The 20,476-nt window shown below is 31.6% G+C and overlaps 1 protein-coding gene across 1 annotated transcript; it reads right to left on the bottom strand.

Moving 5' to 3' along the window:
* Positions 1-16,068: 16,068 nt before the first annotated feature.
* LOC126893092 (uncharacterized) lies at positions 16,069-19,389 on the bottom strand. Its single transcript, XM_050663037.1, has 4 exons — positions 19,386-19,389; positions 16,912-17,804; positions 16,486-16,816; positions 16,069-16,364 (listed from the first exon to the last, which is right to left on the bottom strand). Exons 1-4 carry the CDS (start codon positions 19,387-19,389, stop codon positions 16,069-16,071), a joined length of 1,524 nt encoding a protein of 507 aa, XP_050518994.1.
* Between the last annotated feature and the right edge of the window lie 1,087 nt (positions 19,390-20,476).

Genomic DNA, 20,476 nt, shown 5'->3' with positions numbered 1-20,476 from the left:
TTATTATTATTAGTTTTCTCAGGATCTTGCACCTGCGCTCTCAAAGAGGATTAAAATGTTATACATTTTTGGATTCACTATTTCAAACGCTTTTAAATGAGCTGTCACATGACGTACTTTCCCATTTAAAAAAATCAAAGTTACGCCTGTCACCTGAAGAGGGATCGTGTAAAGTTCGAAACATTGATGTTATAATATACTTTGTTATTTTAAAAATCGACCTGTCCGTGCGTTTTGCTTATGTGCTAAAAATAAATAAGTTAATAAGGGGGTGGAGGGAGTGTAACACTTATTCCAGTGCACTGTATAAGTGAAATCATATGAGAAATCACACAGTGTAAAGTCCATTAGGTTAAGGACAAAAAAGGGGGATTAAAAAATTATTATTAATCAATTAATATCATACATTGGGCTAATGCATTCAGTAATATTATTAATATAAAATACGTTCATAGTAGGAATGAACGAAACTGATTGTAAGAATGAATAGAATTGCTTGTAAGAAAAGCCGTATTTATTGTGGGAATGAACGGAATTAATTGTAACAATAAACGGAAATAATTGTAGAAATAAACGAAATATTGTTGACACAACGAATAGTCTTCGTCGGTCAATTAACGACGTTGTTGTTTCAATAAATAGTGTTCGTTGACTCAGTGAACAGAGTTCGTAATACCAATAAAATGATATTATGGTATACATAATGAATGTTCATCCATTCAATAAACGTAATACATTGGCTCAACTAACGAAAATAATGAATTGATGAACAAATGAACATCGCTTTCCAATAAAACCAAGAATTGGACAAATTTTAAGTATTGCGTTTGTTGTCTGAATTAACATTTTTATTGATATTACGTACCTTTTTCGTTGAGTGTTGGTTGCCATATTACTGAACAATGAGATCCAGATAAAGAGATAAAATGTAGAATCGAGATAGCCCGAACAACATTTTTAAAAATGAGGTCATTGTTACATTTGGTCAAAAAACTGTTACATTTGGTCAGTCCCCTTATACGGTGTCGAAGCATGGACATTAAAAATATCCACCAATAACTACAAATACTTAGGAACATGGATAACATCAAATGTAGACCAAACCAAAGAAATTAAGACACGTATGCACGTGCATCATTTATTAAACTTAAAAAGTTTCTTTGTTGTCGGGATATAAGGTTAGATCTACGTCTAAGGATGCTTCGGTGTTACGTGTTCTCTACCCTTCTTTATGACTTTATGAATAAGTTGGCCGCCTTTGAATTTTGATCGCCAAAGAATGTCAAATGTGGAAGTAACTAGAAGGATAGGAAATAAAGCGGAAATAATATTAACTATAAAAAGACGAAACCTTGAGTACTTAGGACATGTGACGAGACGGCAAAAATATTCATTATTACAACTTATTATGCAAGTCAAAATCCGAGGAAAGCGAAATGTGGAAAGACGAAGAACATCCTGGCTTAAGAACTTAAGGGAATGGTTCGAATGCAGTAGTGCAGAGCTATTTAGAGCGGCAGTCAACAGGGTCCACATTGCCATGATGATTTCTAACCTTCGATAGAAGGTGGAACTTAAAGAAGGAGAAGCGATGAAGACTGCAACAATAGAAAGGAGTGGCGATTAGGAACGGAAAGCTATAAAACTGGTTTATTATAATAATTACCTTTTACCTTCCTAAGAAAAATAAACTATTGATTTTCCGACAGTGTAATACTTTTATAATTAGACAATGGATAATAAATTAATAATGAGTAAATTAAAGTTTTTCGGACTGTTGTAATGCGCCATTTATCTGATCAATTGACATCTAGATACAGTGTCAGGTCGAGAATTATTAGCAAGAATAATTATTAAAGAGAGAATAACCGAGAATTACGTCGGTGGAAATTCTGTGATAATGACATCGATTTCATGAAAATTTATTACGGACCCCGTAATGCATTCCAACAGTGGCGCGCACGAGATAAATTAACTGAATAAATTTATTGGCCAAGATCACACGAAAAAGAGGAAATATACGAATAAAAACCAACAACAATACAAAAAATGTGGCTATCAGAAAAATGTGCAGAGATAGAAAGATTAGATAAACAACTATACTAGAGAATGTTAAATTTATTAACTAAGGAAAATCTTTATGTAGGTATTAAACCGGTTTTATAGAGTATACGCCTTTCTGCTCTCCTTCCTATTGTGACAGTCTTTATCTACTAAATTTCTTTCCGTCATCGCCTTGGAGATGTCCTGCATCCATCTGGTTGCTAGTTTTCCTCGTTTTTCTGTGGGGGCCCATTTTAAGACTTTTTTTGTCTTTTCTCTTTTTTGTCTTTTTGATCTTTGTCTTTTTGACTTTTTTCTTTCCTCTATTTGTCTTACGTGCCCGTACCATACTAGTCTTTCGATGTCATCTATGATTGTTCTTTCTATTCCCATTTGTTGTCTAATATCGTCGTTTCTTATGTGTTCTAGTCTAGATCTTTTTGCTGACCTTCAAAAATACATCTCTTTTTTCTTACAGTGCCTATCTGTTTCGGATGTTAGCGATCGGTATGTCTATCCTCTCTTTGCTTGCTGCTATTCTGAATGGTCTAGTTGTCGATGTATTAAACCACTTTTTCAGGTTTTGAAGCCAAGGTATACTTCTTCTCCCTGGTCCTTTCTTTCCAAATACCTTGCCCTAAAGAATGAGTTGCAACAAGCCATATCTCTGTTCATACCTCATAACATGGCCAAAATATTCTAGGTTGCGCTCTTTGATGATGTTAGTTATCTCGCATTCTTGGCCTATTCTACGTAGGACCTCAACATTAGTCACACGATCCACCCTCGAAATTCTTAACATTCGTCTGTAACACCACATATCGAATGCCTCGAGTTTTCTTAATGAAGATTCGGAAAGTGACCAGGCCTCTACTCTGTATAATAAAGTAGATAATACATAGCATCTGATGATAGAGTTGGTAGCAAGTGGTAAATTGTGACTTTTGAAAAACGACTTCATCGTTATGAACGCTGATCTCGCTTTTCCTATGCGTTGTTTTATTTCACTCGAGCGGTCCCATTGGCTGTTTATGTTTGTACCAAGGTATGTGTAGCTGTCCACTCTGTTAATTGGTTGTTGGTTAACCAAAAGCCGTGTATGTAATATTTCGCGCTCATTGACTACCATGTACTTTGTTTTTTTCGCATTGAGATCAAGTCCGTGTTCTCTACTTATATCTGATATGCTCGACATTATTCTTTGCAAACCATCTAGACTATCTGCAAAAACTACTGCATCGTTGTCATATCTATTGTTGTTTAGAAGCACTCCGTTGACTAATACGCCTTCCTGTAGTTCTCCCAGCGGTAAAATCCATCTCAGTGGCTAGTAATTGGCGTTGTCCTTCTTGGTTAATTGCCAGACTTTAGCTCCATAGGCTAATACTGGTTTTAAGATTGTGTTGTAAATTCGTTTTTATTTTCTATTCTTATATTTTTTGCCACAGTACTGAATTCAGGGCTACTATCATCTGTCTTCTCGGTACTATCATATCTTTAATATTTTCTTCGTTTCATCTTGTACTCGTTCGTTTTATTCTCATATATACAATGACATATTCATTACAGCTTGCAACTGTCTCCTGTTCCAGGTTCAGGTTCTTCGTTCCTTCCCTTCCTACGCATAGATATTGTGTTTGTTTGGTATTAACCTCCAGACCCCAATTTCTATATTCAGGATTTTCTATTATACCTAATAGTTTCCTTGCCAGATATTCAGGATATTTCTTGTCGTGTGACATTACAATTTAGTAATTTGCATAGTGTAGCCTGTAGACTATCGTATCTCCTTTCGGTAGTCTCATTCCATTGGTTTGCACATTTAACTCCTTCGATGCTGTTTTTAAATTTGTTATGAAGTAGTATTGCCACTCATTCCTAAATCTAGCATCTATTTTAACTCCAGTGTAGAATATTGTATGATTTTGGTATCTTATGTTGCCTTTACCTTTTTTATTAGTTTCTGATATGGTGCATGTATCTATTTTATGGTGTTCCAGTTCTTGCATAATTTTCTGGTCTTGTAGTCTAAACAAACTAATACTGTTGGGATGCCGAAAATATATAGAAGATCACTGGATCATAAACATACTTTAGAGGTTAACAATGAGGCCAAATTGGCTCCAAGCATAGTCTCATCACTCATAATGTCAGCATCAATCACGGCGAAATGAAACCATGAATAGAAGTAATTCCAGATCAGGGCCTATAAACCAGTATGAACTGGTTTGGCCATATTTTTACATTTACCTTTCTTTCTTTTTTAAGTGGCGGCCACAACGGCGCACAGCACCTACTACCTACCCTTGACTATAGCATCGCTGAAGCAAAGTAAATACAAACATTGCCGTAAATGTGCGTAGCCACAACGACTCACCGCCTCTCCCTTCGCACATAGCTGGGTACCAACGCCTCGCCACGTAAATTGAGCTTAGTATTTTCTGATCTTCGCACAGTGATTGTTCTTGGGATGGATAAAAACAAATTAATTAGTTGTGTATTTATGCGTAAACCAATTTGGATTTGGAGCAAAAAAGCAAATGTCACCACAATAGTTTGGTTTTACAAAACTGTGGAGAGAAAGTAAGGAAAGAGGTGATTTACCTTAGTAAATACGCTTCTTATTTAGATGATGCACCACCATTTTTGTTTGTTCTTTGCAAAAACATCATGTGTTAAAATTAGAATTTAAAACAATGCTTTCTTCGTCCGATGTAAAGAATACCGACGACACGATTAAAAATACAGAATAAATGTACGGTGCACTGTGCGTCAATACGGCGGCTAATGTGCAAAGCAAAGGCTAGGTTAGGTGCAAGGTATGGACAGTAAAACCTCTTCCATGTCGGCACTTTGATCTCAAGAAGTAATACCGGCAGTACGCAATTGGTAATTCACCAGTGGTGGATGCGGGTTTTCCCTGTTAAAACCCGTACGTTTCTATGCGTCTAGCAATGAGAGAGTAGGGCAAAAGCAACTGGGAACATTGCGCGGTCGCCCTGTGCGACTAAAGATTTTACTTCCAATTTTTCGGAGAGTGGTTCTACTGTCCCTATAACCATATATAGTTTACAGCAACCGAAAAGCTAGTGGGAGCATAGGGGGAGGGCACGCCCATGTGTACGGTCATGCCCCCCCCCCTGCTCATGTGCATGGGCGCCCATGACCGTACCCATAGTCTTTGCGTATCATTTATTTTGTAAGTATTTATAATAGTTAATTATTTTATTAGTTTTTGGGTAGTGTAAAGAAGAAGAAACCAGCGGCGGCCGGCCAGGTGAAGTAGGTGAAGGTGAGCTTCACCAAAAAATATAATTAAATTGAGACAAAAAAATAAAAAATATAAGTAGCATTATTACATCTAAATACTGAAATTAATTATAAACCTACTCTTTTTTAATTAATCCAAAAATTAAATAGAATTTTAATATGTAATCCAAAAATTAACAAACAATTTCAATATGTATCCAAAAATTAAAACTGTAGGTCCTTGACGGTCAGATACTGACCTGTGTCATTACTTCCATGACTCGAGCAGAGTATGAAGATGTGAATGAAATTTCGGTTCCCGGCTGCACAAGCATAAACGGTTGTCATGGCAACGTGACGTCATCATATCGGCACTACTGGTAGTGCCCAAATTAGCAAGTGTAGATGAATTTAAAAATAAATTCCCCGTACCGTATTCACCTATAATAGTAAAATTTTAGTTGGATGCGTGCTATGATGGGCAGCAGTATTAGTTTTTTTTTTTCGGAAGATGGAAGACCGCAAATCAGTTCAACTGGCTAAAGGCTTTTTATGAGAATTACATGATTTTGAGGTTACATTTTTAGCAACAGTATTTAGCGACATTTTTCATATTATAACTATAACAGATATTTTATATGACGTTCTTAAAAAAAAAACGTCCCTAGATATTCATTTTTGTTTAAGCTAGAAAAAAGGACTCGTCAATTAATACGTGATAAAAGAAGCGAATAATTTTTTAATTCTGTTTTTGACAAAGCAAGCACAATGACCGTTTAATACTTTGAAAAGATCTATAGGTGTGATGATATGAGCACGAATGCAAATTCTACCCAATTTTTTTATTTAATATATATATATATATATATATATATATATATATATATATATATATATATATATATATATATATATATAAACTAGAAATGATCACAGCTGATTAGTAATTATCAATTTACAAATTATTGGGTTAACAGCTGAAATGGAAGACTCAGTGTACTCTTTTCTACGATTCCAATATTTCGTTAACAGTCGTTAACATCATCAGGGACGCTGAAATAATATTAAAGGTATAATAGTGAAACTGGGTATTAAAAAATAACTCACCAGTTTGAGATTTTAGTCAACGATGTTATAAATGTGTAAAAAAGCGGCATTAACAAAAAGAATTGCAGTGAATGTTATTAAAAATTAAAAATATAACAATAAAAAAGATAAAAAATGGAACTATAATATAAATAACTATGCTAAAAACCACTAATTATTAAAATCTTTTAAATTCGTCGCACAGAAAGGTATTAGAGACAATTATGTCAATATACTGTCAATTATGACAGAAATAGGTAGTATATTATGAACTAGAATCTAAACTAAAATCTTTATTGACATTTAAGTTTTTATCAAGTTCAAGAAGGAAAGAATAGATCTCTGTTAATTGTTTAATATCTGTTCTTTTATTAATTGTCTGTTCATTCTGATAAATAAAGGCCATTTCAAGAAAAGTTCTTTTGTGATAGTTCTTTTCATTTGTTAAAATTTTTACAGATTCAAAGTCCATATTATGGTTTTCATTTACAACATGTGTAGCTAAAGAGCACCTGTCTGGATATAATCTACAATCACTTTTATGACTTGTCATACGATCTTTTACTCGTCTAGTTGTCTGGCCTATGTACTGTTTGTCACAATCAATACATGGTATACTGTAAACTACATCAGTTAATAGCTCTTTTGGAGATCTATCTTTCATCTTTGAAAATAAGCTATTAATAGTTAAAACTGGTTTACTAGCTATTTTGATGTTTAGCTCGTTTTTTACAATTCGTGTGAGTTTTGGTGTAATCTCTCTAATGAAAGGTAAAGAGATGAATGAAACTACTTCCGGAATAACAACACTATTATTGTTAGCTGTATTATGATTATCTACAATAGTTGGTGTGATAGATGGAGTGTTAAATAATAACTGTTTTAACATTACAGGAGGATAAGAATTGTCTAAAAACATGTTATATAGTTTTTTTAGATTAGTTTGATGGAATGATTTATCAGCAATTCGTTCAATCCTAGTTCGCATTTGTTTTACTAAGTTAAATTTTATTGAGTGTTTATGGTAAGACCAATAATTCAGGTATCTACCTGAACTCATTGGTTTCATGTACCAATCAACTAAGATAGTATTATTTTTTGTGCGATATAATTTGGTGTCTAAAAAAGGAATGGAACAATGGTCATCCTCTACTTCAACTGTAAATTGTATATGAGGATCAAAGGTATTAAAAATAAATAACAATTCATCTGTACTATTAGTAGGTATAGCTAAAATTAGGTCATCTACATATTTTTTGACAAAGAAAGGTGTAAAAGGTAGTACAGGAATAACTATATCTAACAAATCATCCATCATATAAGCAGCCAATATAGGACTCATTTTAGCTCCCATAGGGGTACCAAAAGTTTGTTTATATATTGTGTTGTCGAATGTAAAATAATTATTTTCAAATAAGAAAATTATCAGTTCTAGGAAAGTATTTTCATTAATTTTACAATGGTTGGAGATATCATTCCAGTGTTTTGTTATAGAACGTAAACAAGCCTCTAAGTAAACATTACTAAAGAGAGAAACCACATCTAAACTTACAATCACAAAATCATTTGGTAGTTTTAAACCATTAAATTTGTCTTTTACTTCAAAAGAATCTTTAATATAGTATTCATTTTGATAATTGTAAGCATTAGTTAAGATTTCTGTAACAAGAGTGGCAATTCCTTCAGTGGGTGTTCCTATAGATGACACAATAGGTCTTACTGATAATATAGGTTTATGTATCTTAGGCAATGCATAAAATTTTGGTATGACACTTTTATAAGATGTTAAACGTTTTTTAGCATGAAGGTCAATAAACTTTCTATTATGTAAAGATTTAACTAAGTCATTACATTTACGTTCTAAAGATAATGTAGGGTCTGTATTTATGACTCTGTAAGAAGTGTTATTTTGAAGTAATTCTTTGGAAAGGTCCATATACTGACTTTTCTTCATAATAACTGTTACATTGCCTTTATCAGATTGAGTTACCATTAACTCTGGATTAGATTTCAGAAATTTCTTAGTCTTACAATAAAGATGATGGAAAAAAGTGTCTGTTTTATAGTTATTAGTGACATAATTTGTGATAATATTAGTAGATCTGGCTGTTAGTACACTTCTTTTTATATCATCTCTCATGTAAGACGAGATCAAATGAACATCTGCTAAAAGGTGTTTTATGGAAATATCATGACCAACCTTAGGTTCGATACTAAATTTAGGACCCAATGATAAAAACTTTACAATGTCTGAAGGAATGTCAATATCACTCAAGTTTTTTAACCAAGCACCATTAACTTTTAAATGGTTTTCGCAATACTCAGATTTTAGTTTGTCTAACTTTCTTTGTTGTACATTTTTAGTGTCATGAAATATTTTATTATAAATTCTTAACTGTCTACTTAAAAAATTAGTAAAGATAAGTTCATTACTGTTTGTGACAATAGTTGTTTTCAATTTCTCTAAGTAACGTTCAAAATTATGAATAGTTTTATGATTGGAGTTAATTTCATAATTTAATAATTTTGTACATAACCTTTTTGTGTCTCTGTGAAGATCCGTTTTCTTAATTGGTTCTTGTCTTAGAATCAAATTATCTACTGGCTTAGTGGCTCCTTGCAAATGTTTAGGTAGTAATCCCATTTTTCTACAGTTTAATAAAAATTGTCTACGATTATATTCAACTGCCAATTTCTTTTTAGTTTTAGCCCATTGCTTCAATGCCTTTACTACTATTTCACCATATTGATTACGGATGTCGGTGTAAAAACCCATATCAAGATTTATAAACTAGAAATGATCACAGCTGATTAGTAATTATCAATTTACAAATTATTGGGTTAACAGCTGAAATGGAAGACTCAGTGTACTCTTTTCTACGATTCCAATATTTCGTTAACAGTCGTTAACATCATCAGGGACGCTGAAATAATATTAAAGGTATAATAGTGAAACTGGGTATTAAAAAATAACTCACCAGTTTGAGATTTTAGTCAACGATGTTATAAATGTGTAAAAAAGCGGCATTAACAAAAAGAATTGCAGTGAATGTTATTAAAAATTAAAAATATAACAATAAAAAAGATAAAAAATGGAACTATAATATAAATAACTATGCTAAAAACCACTAATTATTAAAATCTTTTAAATTCGTCGCACAGAAAGGTATTAGAGACAATTATGTCAATATACTGTCAATTATGACAGAAATAGGTAGTATATTATGAACTAGAATCTAAACTAAAATCTTTATTGACATTTAAGTTTTTATCAAGTTCAAGAAGGAAAGAATAGATCTCTGTTAATTGTTTAATATCTGTTCTTTTATTAATTGTCTGTTCATTCTGATAAATAAAGGCCATTTCAAGAAAAGTTCTTTTGTGATAGTTCTTTTCATTTGTTAAAATTTTTACAGATTCAAAGTCCATATTATGGTTTTCATTTACAACATGTGTAGCTAAAGAGCACCTGTCTGGATATAATCTACAATCACTTTTATGACTTGTCATACGATCTTTTACTCGTCTAGTTGTCTGGCCTATGTACTGTTTGTCACAATCAATACATGGTATACTGTAAACTACATCAGTTAATAGCTCTTTTGGAGATCTATCTTTCATCTTTGAAAATAAGCTATTAATAGTTAAAACTGGTTTACTAGCTATTTTGATGTTTAGCTCGTTTTTTACAATTCGTGTGAGTTTTGGTGTAATCTCTCTAATGAAAGGTAAAGAGATGAATGAAACTACTTCCGGAATAACAACACTATTATTGTTAGCTGTATTATGATTATCTACAATAGTTGGTGTGATAGATGGAGTGTTAAATAATAACTGTTTTAACATTACAGGAGGATAAGAATTGTCTAAAAACATGTTATATAGTTTTTTTAGATTAGTTTGATGGAATGATTTATCAGCAATTCGTTCAATCCTAGTTCGCATTTGTTTTACTAAGTTAAATTTTATTGAGTGTTTATGGTAAGACCAATAATTCAGGTATCTACCTGAACTCATTGGTTTCATGTACCAATCAACTAAGATAGTATTATTTTTTGTGCGATATAATTTGGTGTCTAAAAAAGGAATGGAACAATGGTCATCCTCTACTTCAACTGTAAATTGTATATGAGGATCAAAGGTATTAAAAATAAATAACAATTCATCTGTACTATTAGTAGGTATAGCTAAAATTAGGTCATCTACATATTTTTTGACAAAGAAAGGTGTAAAAGGTAGTACAGGAATAACTATATCTAACAAATCATCCATCATATAAGCAGCCAATATAGGACTCATTTTAGCTCCCATAGGGGTACCAAAAGTTTGTTTATATATTGTGTTGTCGAATGTAAAATAATTATTTTCAAATAAGAAAATTATCAGTTCTAGGAAAGTATTTTCATTAATTTTACAATGGTTGGAGATATCATTCCAGTGTTTTGTTATAGAACGTAAACAAGCCTCTAAGTAAACATTACTAAAGAGAGAAACCACATCTAAACTTACAATCACAAAATCATTTGGTAGTTTTAAACCATTAAATTTGTCTTTTACTTCAAAAGAATCTTTAATATAGTATTCATTTTGATAATTGTAAGCATTAGTTAAGATTTCTGTAACAAGAGTGGCAATTCCTTCAGTGGGTGTTCCTATAGATGACACAATAGGTCTTACTGATAATATAGGTTTATGTATCTTAGGCAATGCATAAAATTTTGGTATGACACTTTTATAAGATGTTAAACGTTTTTTAGCATGAAGGTCAATAAACTTTCTATTATGTAAAGATTTAACTAAGTCATTACATTTACGTTCTAAAGATAATGTAGGGTCTGTATTTATGACTCTGTAAGAAGTGTTATTTTGAAGTAATTCTTTGGAAAGGTCCATATACTGACTTTTCTTCATAATAACTGTTACATTGCCTTTATCAGATTGAGTTACCATTAACTCTGGATTAGATTTCAGAAATTTCTTAGTCTTACAATAAAGATGATGGAAAAAAGTGTCTGTTTTATAGTTATTAGTGACATAATTTGTGATAATATTAGTAGATCTGGCTGTTAGTACACTTCTTTTTATATCATCTCTCATGTAAGACGAGATCAAATGAACATCTGCTAAAAGGTGTTTTATGGAAATATCATGACCAACCTTAGGTTCGATACTAAATTTAGGACCCAATGATAAAAACTTTACAATGTCTGAAGGAATGTCAATATCACTCAAGTTTTTTAACCAAGCACCATTAACTTTTAAATGGTTTTCGCAATACTCAGATTTTAGTTTGTCTAACTTTCTTTGTTGTACATTTTTAGTGTCATGAAATATTTTATTATAAATTCTTAACTGTCTACTTAAAAAATTAGTAAAGATAAGTTCATTACTGTTTGTGACAATAGTTGTTTTCAATTTCTCTAAGTAACGTTCAAAATTATGAATAGTTTTATGATTGGAGTTAATTTCATAATTTAATAATTTTGTACATAACCTTTTTGTGTCTCTGTGAAGATCCGTTTTCTTAATTGGTTAATTTAGATTAATTAATTAATTTAGATTCTAGTTCATAATATACTACCTATTTCTGTCATAATTGACAGTATATTGACATAATTGTCTCTAATACCTTTCTGTGCGACGAATTTAAAAGATTTTAATAATTAGTGGTTTTTAGCATAGTTATTTATATTATAGTTCCATTTTTTATCTTTTTTATTGTTATATTTTTAATTTTTAATAACATTCACTGCAATTCTTTTTGTTAATGCCGCTTTTTTACACATTTATAACATCGTTGACTAAAATCTCAAACTGGTGAGTTATTTTTTAATACCCAGTTTCACTATTATACCTTTAATATTATTTCAGCGTCCCTGATGATGTTAACGAATGTTAACGAAATATTGGAATCGTAGAAAAGAGTACACTGAGTCTTCCATTTCAGCTGTTAACCCAATAATTTGTAAATTGATATATATATATATATATATATATATATATATATATATATATATATATAACAAGGTTGAAATATTGGGGTAGCAGCAATCTCAAAGAAAACTCTTTATAATAATTCCAAGCTTTCGATAATGTTTATTATCATCTTCAGGAAAATTATTTGAGGATGTAGAGCCTATATATAATTTTTTATAATTTTAAATACATAATTTTTTAAAAAATATTTTAGCTTTTATCGCTTTATACTCAGATTTTTATAAGTTTTTATATAGTTTTTACTTTAATTTATATTATTTACTATTTACCAAGACAAAATTTCATTGTTATGTCAGTATTTAACAACTAGGCTCTACATCCTCAAATAATTTTCCTGAAGATGATAATAAACATTATCGAAAGCTTGGAATTATTATAAAGAGTTTTCTTTGAGATTGCTGCTACCCCAATATTTCAACCTTGTTTCCTAACTGTTCAGCAAAGATTATATACCTGTTATATATATATATATATATATATATGTCTGGGTCTCGAATGTTGTTTTTTGATGGAATGTGTCTAAAGATATTCAACCTCTCATCTTTATTGATAAGCCCAGAGAGGTTGAAGAGGGCGAAACACATTTCTAAGAACAGGTGTTTGGATCTTTGATTCTATTCAAGAAAATTTTTCCCAACCTGAAATGGTGGATGTGTGAATTGTTCGTAAGGGGATTTTTCCACATTCTCTATTTCATTTGTTTGATTTAGTTACGTTTGGTCGGTAAACCAATAACTTAGATCTTTTGATCACTGAGTGTGTTTCAAAGATTTACATCTTTTGTTTTTATATATATATATATATATATATATATATATATAGTATTTTTTTTTATATCTTATCGACCGTTTAGTTAGTAAAAAAGGTGTTTTATATCAGGTTTTGCGGTCAAAATTAAAAACGATTCTATTTTCTCGAAAACTCTATATTTCGCCAATGGTTATTGGCTTCTTCAGGAGTACACTAAAATTTTAATAAGAAACAATTAATAATTAAAAAATACTTACAAAAAAAATCAAAACTTACAGAGCGGAATCGTTAAACTACATGCCAACACATTATATGATTAATTCGGGAAACTATTAACTATTTTTCTGGATGTTATTGATTAATTTTTTTTTAATAAATTTTTTATATATATGTATATATATATATATATATATATATATATATATATATATATATATATATATATATATATATATATATATATATATATATATATATATGTATCGATAAAAGGTACGTTGTCGCCTCGCAGTGAAAACTATGACGACCTCGCCTCACCCTTTTGTAGTTATTTTTTTCCAAAAATACATGCATATATACAATAAGGGGAGCTTTCTAATTAAGAATCTCTAAAGAGGGGAAACGATTTTAAATGTTTTTTTTATATAAATTCACGGTTAAATCCAATACGTTGTCGCCTCATAACTATATATGACTAAGGATGATAACCGGTACGTTGTTGCCTCAGACGGCGTTGCCAAATTTATTGATTGGAACATGAATAAAGAGTTGAGTGGGCCGAATTTTGGTGTAAAGCGAGAGGTATTTATTATTGATGGACGTAAAAAAATGGTGGGAATTTGTTTACATCCTCTATTGTTGCCATCTGATACATCAAAAATAAAAGCTTTAGATATGAACATGGTTTGTTTGGATTATATGTTGTGCAAATTTTTTTTTATTATTAGGTATTTAAAGGTTACTATTTAGCAATAAATTAATCTAGGCCAAATTATTTTGTGTTGATTATTTGTATTATACAGTAAAATTATAAAGGCCCTTAACGATATAGTTTATTATTGGCAGTAAACATTGCCTGGATCCAGCCTATCAAAAATAGCTTATTAATAGTAAGCTGAACATTTGTTAATAGCTTAACGGTGTCTAGTCGAACAAACTTTGATGTATGAGAACACTGGAACAGGGGAAGTTTTAATTGTGGAACGTGTCATCCTGACAACTTTATGATTGTGAAACCTAGCAGGTTGTTTTTAAATTTATTCAATAGCAAACTTTATATAATATATGAAAAATGTTTGTCCGACAAATGCTTTGTCCGAAATATGTTGGCATTTCGCTTAGTCAAGTCCGACACGTAGAATATATCAAATGATAGGAATTTTATTGATGGTAAATAGCAGTCTAATTTTTGCATGAGTGTTTAATGAAAGGGTAACAAATCAATTGGATAGTTCTGTCCGACAAAATACATGTCCGACATACGACGTTTTCGTAGTCTGACGTTAGAAACCTGTAACCTGTTCCACAATTAAAACTTCCCCTGTTCCAGTGTTCCCGAACATCAAGGTTTGTCCGACTAGACACCGTTAACCTATTAACAAATTTTCAGCTTGCTATTAGTAAACTTTTTTTGGTACGCGGGATGCAGGCCTTTACCTATCTCACAGAAAAAAATGTCAACGGTATATTTAAAAATTTTAATTAAAACCAGTAATCTAGTAAGAATATTTGTAAAACTGTTCCAACAAAATGTATTCTTACAGCAAAATAATCCATAAGGAGGTAAAGACGGAGTGGTTTTAAGGCAAAAATGGTTTTCTGAAATTTCTGTCAAAACATTGCATCGCTTAAAAAAATTTCAACACAGAAGCTGTCAGTGATAAAAAATCTAAAATTTGTGTAGTGGTGTTTTGACCTTAATCTTAAAAACTTTTGAGAAAATCTTAAAACTCCGTTTTTAGATATCTATTTTTTTCTTCTGCAAAAATGGTTTGATTATGTCTTGTCTTAATGATTAGCGGATGTTTGCGAAATAGGGAACTAACTAAGTAGTAAAACCCTGAGGCTTTGGAGTTTTGATGTTTATTATATCTAAGAATAAAAAAGGTATTATATAAATAGCAAGTAAAAAAATATTTTTATATTTTAATTTAACAACATACAAAAAAAATTCATTACATTATTTTATTTCACGTGTATAAGGTGTTGAATTTTTGATTTTATAACTGGAATTGACCTTTTTATGACGGATTTAGTTATGAACTGTTTAATTTCCTTGGAAGATGGATATATGCCATCTTGAATATAATTCGAAAAGTGTTGTCTTAAAAGGTTTACTTCTTGGCTAGTCCAAGTTTGTTTTTTAATCTTTCTTCTTTTTGGAGGCACATATGAATCACTTTCAGAATCTTCTATCTCTTAGTTTTGTGATGCTTGGGGTAGTATTTTATTTGGATAGTACTCATCGTCACTATCTGTTTTAAATTCTATACTTCTTTGAGTCAGAACGTTATGTTTTGCTACAAACGCTTCACTTTCTTCAACTTCTTGCATACCTGAAGTACTTGGAACATTAAAATTCGTAATTTTAAGATTTTTGTTTTCATTTTCTTCCGGCATTTCTAAATCGTGGTGAAAATCTACTTCTTCAAGCGATTTTCCTTTATACTCTAAAGGGAGGGAATCCCTTTCCATTACTAGTAATAATTTTGACACTTTTGCGGTTTGATAAATGTCAGCAGGTAATTCATACCATTCGTCATGCGTTTTTTCATCATGCACCATAAACTTGTGCAAATTGTTTGGTTTCATTTTTGGACATATTTAAAATCTGTGCTACTGTTACAATATGCTTGCGTAATTTGTTGCTTGATATAGCTTCAGGGTTTGTTAAGTTCATTTTTCTTGTCAATTTACGGATCGCAACATCCCCTTTACCACATTTTATCTTACTGCCTGGAATTGCAAACACATAGTCATTATCGTCGCAATGTATTTATGTCTATGTTTTATTAAAGTTTCTATGAAACCTTGCAACATTTTTGGAAGTAAGATAACAACAGCTCGAGAGCCTTTACCAGAACACACTATTCTTTTGTATTCTCTCGTAATTGCCTTTTCTCCTTCAGTTAAAACATTTTCAAAATCACTGAAGTCCGTTTTTCTTTCGCTACTGTATTGCTGAATTTTTAAGTACTGGACATCACCTATTCGTCTTGTGTTAAAAAGGATGACTAATGCTAGTACACAGTTAACTAAATTCTTATATGTTTCAATATTATCAATATTGCTCTTAAACTCCTGTTGACACTTCACACCAATTTTAATACTTTCTTCTCGGAATATTTTAACATGACTTACAAGTGGTACGAGCTTTGGCATTTTCCATTTTTTTTTCTTGAATATCTTTGTTAGCAAGAGAAGCAATTTCCAAACTCCAACGATTTTCCAGCAACGTTCTCAAATTATGTATATCCCTTTGGCAGTTCTTGCATTCGTCTTTTGTTGTACACGTAAAACCAGGTGCTTCTTTTAGTATTAAATGGAGTAGTTCATTGCAACATAGTTTTAGGTACGTACCCAAGTGCAACGCGATACTAGGAGAACTGATTATCTTTTTAATACTATTATATCCACATAAAACTCTTGCAGCACTTAGGATAGCGTCGAAATTTTTGGGTCTTAAAATATACTTTAAAGCAATCTTATTATTATTTACAATCGTTCTATACTCAATAAGAAATCTAGAGAGAGTTCGCATACTACTGCTACATGCATAGTTTATACCCTCTCTCTTATGTTTTTTAAGTAAGAATTTCCAAAATTAACAATTAGCAGATCTTTTTTTGCTTCAAATGCTATATCATCTCCTTTCATTTTGTCGAAGACTTGTTCCTTAACAATTAATTTGGAGACAACGTTCGTTGGATCCATTACACAGGCTGTAAGGGTTTGCGATTCAGATACGTAATTACTACTGGAACCACCACGGTTTTTTTGTTTGCAAATTCTGTTATGTCGTTTAAGATATGACTTTTTATACAAGCCTCTACAGTATATACTCGGATAAAAGTTGGACGTTTGAGTCTCGGTTAAGCTTCTTGTTGGACGTATATCTCCTTGTATATACAAATCAAAATTCGTTTCGTTTCTTAGTAACTTAAAAGCTGCTCTTCTTGCTTTAGAGTTTTTTGGATACTGCAATAATTTTATTACTTCCTTTTCTTCTCCGTGAAACGTTTGCATATGTCTTACAAAGTTTCTTGACATAAAGTCGTTTTGGCAGAACTTACACAATGTTATCTTTTTTCTTTGGTTTTTAGATTCTAATATTTTGTTAGTGCTCTTTTCTGGATGAGACGTGTTATTTTTTTCATCACTGATGGAGTAGCTGTCACTTTCAGAAGAGATTTGTTTTAAGTGAACTGGTAACTCAAAATTTTTATCGTTTTCGTCATCGTTATTGCTATCTTCTGAACTGGCAATGGCGGCAAATTTCTGAACATTGCTACTGTCACGACATAAGTAAGGATCAATTTCGAAGCTGGATACTTCACCATCATCGGATATGCTTAAATTGACTATGTCTTTTGTACTAACGTTATTCCCATATATTTTTTCGATATTTTTCCAACTTACGTCATTTTCGAAAAGTAATGCAGATACATTGAAGCGCTGCGCTGGAGAGAAAACATGACACTTTTAACCAACATAAGAAGGTAACGGATGCAACTAAATTAAACAGATATATAACAATTGGATGCTTAACTAATGATAACGGTAAAAAATATACACTCACCGGCACGAAAAACGGGCACCTCAAAAAATGGGTCATTTTTGATGGCTTGTATCTCCTAAACCTGTTGTCCGATTTAAGAAATTTTTTTAATATGTTGTAGCCTTGTTCTTTAACAATATTGCTATAATAATATTGTTTCTAGACAGGTAAATTATCATTGTATACCGGGTGTAAAAATCAAACTGGGTTTTTTTTTCTCAATTTTCACAACACCCTGTCGAATATTCTAGCATTTATACAATATTGAAATTAAAACCCAACTATAGCCCCAGGTTTTCTTAACATTCTGTTTTTTATTCATTCGCTTATGTTGGATAATAAAAAAGTTAGGGACTTTAACAACTAGCCATGTTCTTTATCAATACAGGGTGTTTCTAAATAAGTGCGACAAACTTTAAGGGGTAATTCAGCATGGAAAACTAATGAGAGCTTGCTTAATAAAGTTATGTCCGCAAATGCTTCCTTTCCGAGATACGGGATGTTGAATTTTGTCTTACAAACTGACTATTTATTTATTGCTCTAAAACCGGTTGAGATATGCAAATGAAATTTGGTAGGTTTTATGAGGTAGTTATTGCGCATTTTTTGACATACAATTAAGAATTTTATATTCACTATTGGCGTGCATCGGGTAATATTACCCGGTCATAGTACCAGCATGCACGCCAATGGTGAATATAAAATTTTTAGTTGTATGTCAAAAAATGCGCAATAACCACCTCATAAAACCTACCAAGTCTCATTTGCATATCTCAACCGGATTTAGAGCAATAAATAAATCGTCAGTTTGTAAGACAAAATTCAACATGCCGTATCTCGGAAACGAAGCATTTGTGGACATAGTTTTATCAAGCAAACGGTCATTATTTTTTCATGCAGAATTACCCCTTAAAGTTTGTCGCACTTATTTAGAAACACCCTGTATTGGTAAAGAACATGGCCAGTTGTTAAAGTCCCTAACTTTTTATTATCCAACATAAGCGAATGAATAGAACAAAAGAATGTTAAGAAAACCTGGGGCTATAGTTGGGTTTTAATTTCAATATTTTATAAAGGCTAGAATATTCCACAGGGTGTTGTGAAAATTGAGAAAAAAACCCAGTTTGATTGATACACCCGGTATACAATGATAATTTACCTGTCTAGGAACAATATTATTATAGCAATATTATCAAAAAATAAGGCTAAAACATATTAAAAAATTACTTAAATCGGACAACAGGTTTAGGAGATACAACCCATAAAAAATGACCCATTTTTTGGGGTGCCCGTTTTTCGTGCCGGTGAGTGTAGATAAACAAACGAAGTAAACATCTAAAAACAATACACCGATAGAAAAAAATATATAAAATAATTTTGATGATGACACTAATAGAATGGATGTTGGCGGGTAAGCTCCAGGTCCCGATGAGATTCATGTACTGCTGAAGCTGCTTGACAATAAAGAAATTAAACAGCTTACCCATATTTTCAATAGTAATAAATATATACATTATTGGAAATATTCCTCAAGCTAGGCTCAGATCTAAGTTGATAACTTTTCCTAAATAGCCAAACGCAAAAAATATTAGAACTATTGAACCACTAGTCTTCTTAAGGCATTTCTGAAAATCATACACCGGAAGCTATACAAACTATTAAAAATACAACTGAGCCGATCGCAGGTTGGTTTCAGGAAACCACCATGTTTAAGAGATGCCCTATTTGCTGAATTTTTTAACACTGATGCTGATGTGAATACATACACACATGTATGCTTTGTAGATTACAAAAAGATATTCGACTGAGTTAGACGTGCGTAAGGCGTGAGTAATAGAAATTTAAAAAAAAGTAGATGTACCAAATCCAGAGCTTACAATCATTATACATAAATATGTATTGGAATCAGTCAGTGAAAATAAATGTAGATGGAGAATTGGCAGATACTGTGAACGTTAAACAAGTAGTACGAACAGGGTACATTTTTCACCATTATTATTTAATATATATTATCTACTCTGAAAATGTATCTATACCGAGAAAATCTTCGGGGAGGCACAATATGAGACTGATGAAGATATTTTAGTAAACGAAGATGACCATATATACCATGCTCTACGCAGATGATACCATCATATTTACTGACAGTCTGGAAGGCTTATAAGATATAATCAATAAAACTACATAAGAGAGTCAGTTGTGGACTGAATACTAATTTAACAACCTAAATATATGAGGATCAGGAAAGATAACACATCAATAGGAGGACTAGAAACAATCGTAAACAAATATAAACAAGCAAATTATAAGGATACTAATCTGGTAAGAAATACCAATGATAAATAAAATAAATGATAAAACAAGCTACAAATTATATCATTAACTTTTGCCATTGTTACGGTGCCGACAGAATACTTCGTGATTAACATATTCTTATATTTCACGACCTAATACCTCAATGCAAACTTTCGAAAGCGACGTTGCCAAAATCTGAGGCGACAGCGTACTGCTTTTTGAACAAAGAAGAGAATTTATACGCTGAGGCGACAACATACAGCCAGTCACTACTGCAAT

Source organism: Diabrotica virgifera, chromosome 10 (genome assembly GCF_917563875.1).
Source record: "Diabrotica virgifera virgifera chromosome 10, PGI_DIABVI_V3a".
Taxonomy (NCBI): domain Eukaryota; kingdom Metazoa; phylum Arthropoda; class Insecta; order Coleoptera; family Chrysomelidae; genus Diabrotica; species Diabrotica virgifera.
Note: the sequence above shows the minus strand (reverse complement) of the source record. Positions and strands in the feature narration are given on the sequence as shown.

Excerpts from the sequence above, each read along its gene's own strand:
- LOC126893092 (XM_050663037.1), bottom strand. Across the intron at positions 16,817-16,911 it reads TAAAAAACATAAGAGAGAGG|TATATTTTAAGACCCAAAAA; the intron begins GTATAAACTATG and ends ATTGCTTTAAAG. Across the intron at positions 16,365-16,485 it reads TGCCAAAGCTCGTACCACTT|CATTAGTCATCCTTTTTAAC; the intron begins GTAAGTCATGTT and ends ACTGTGTACTAG.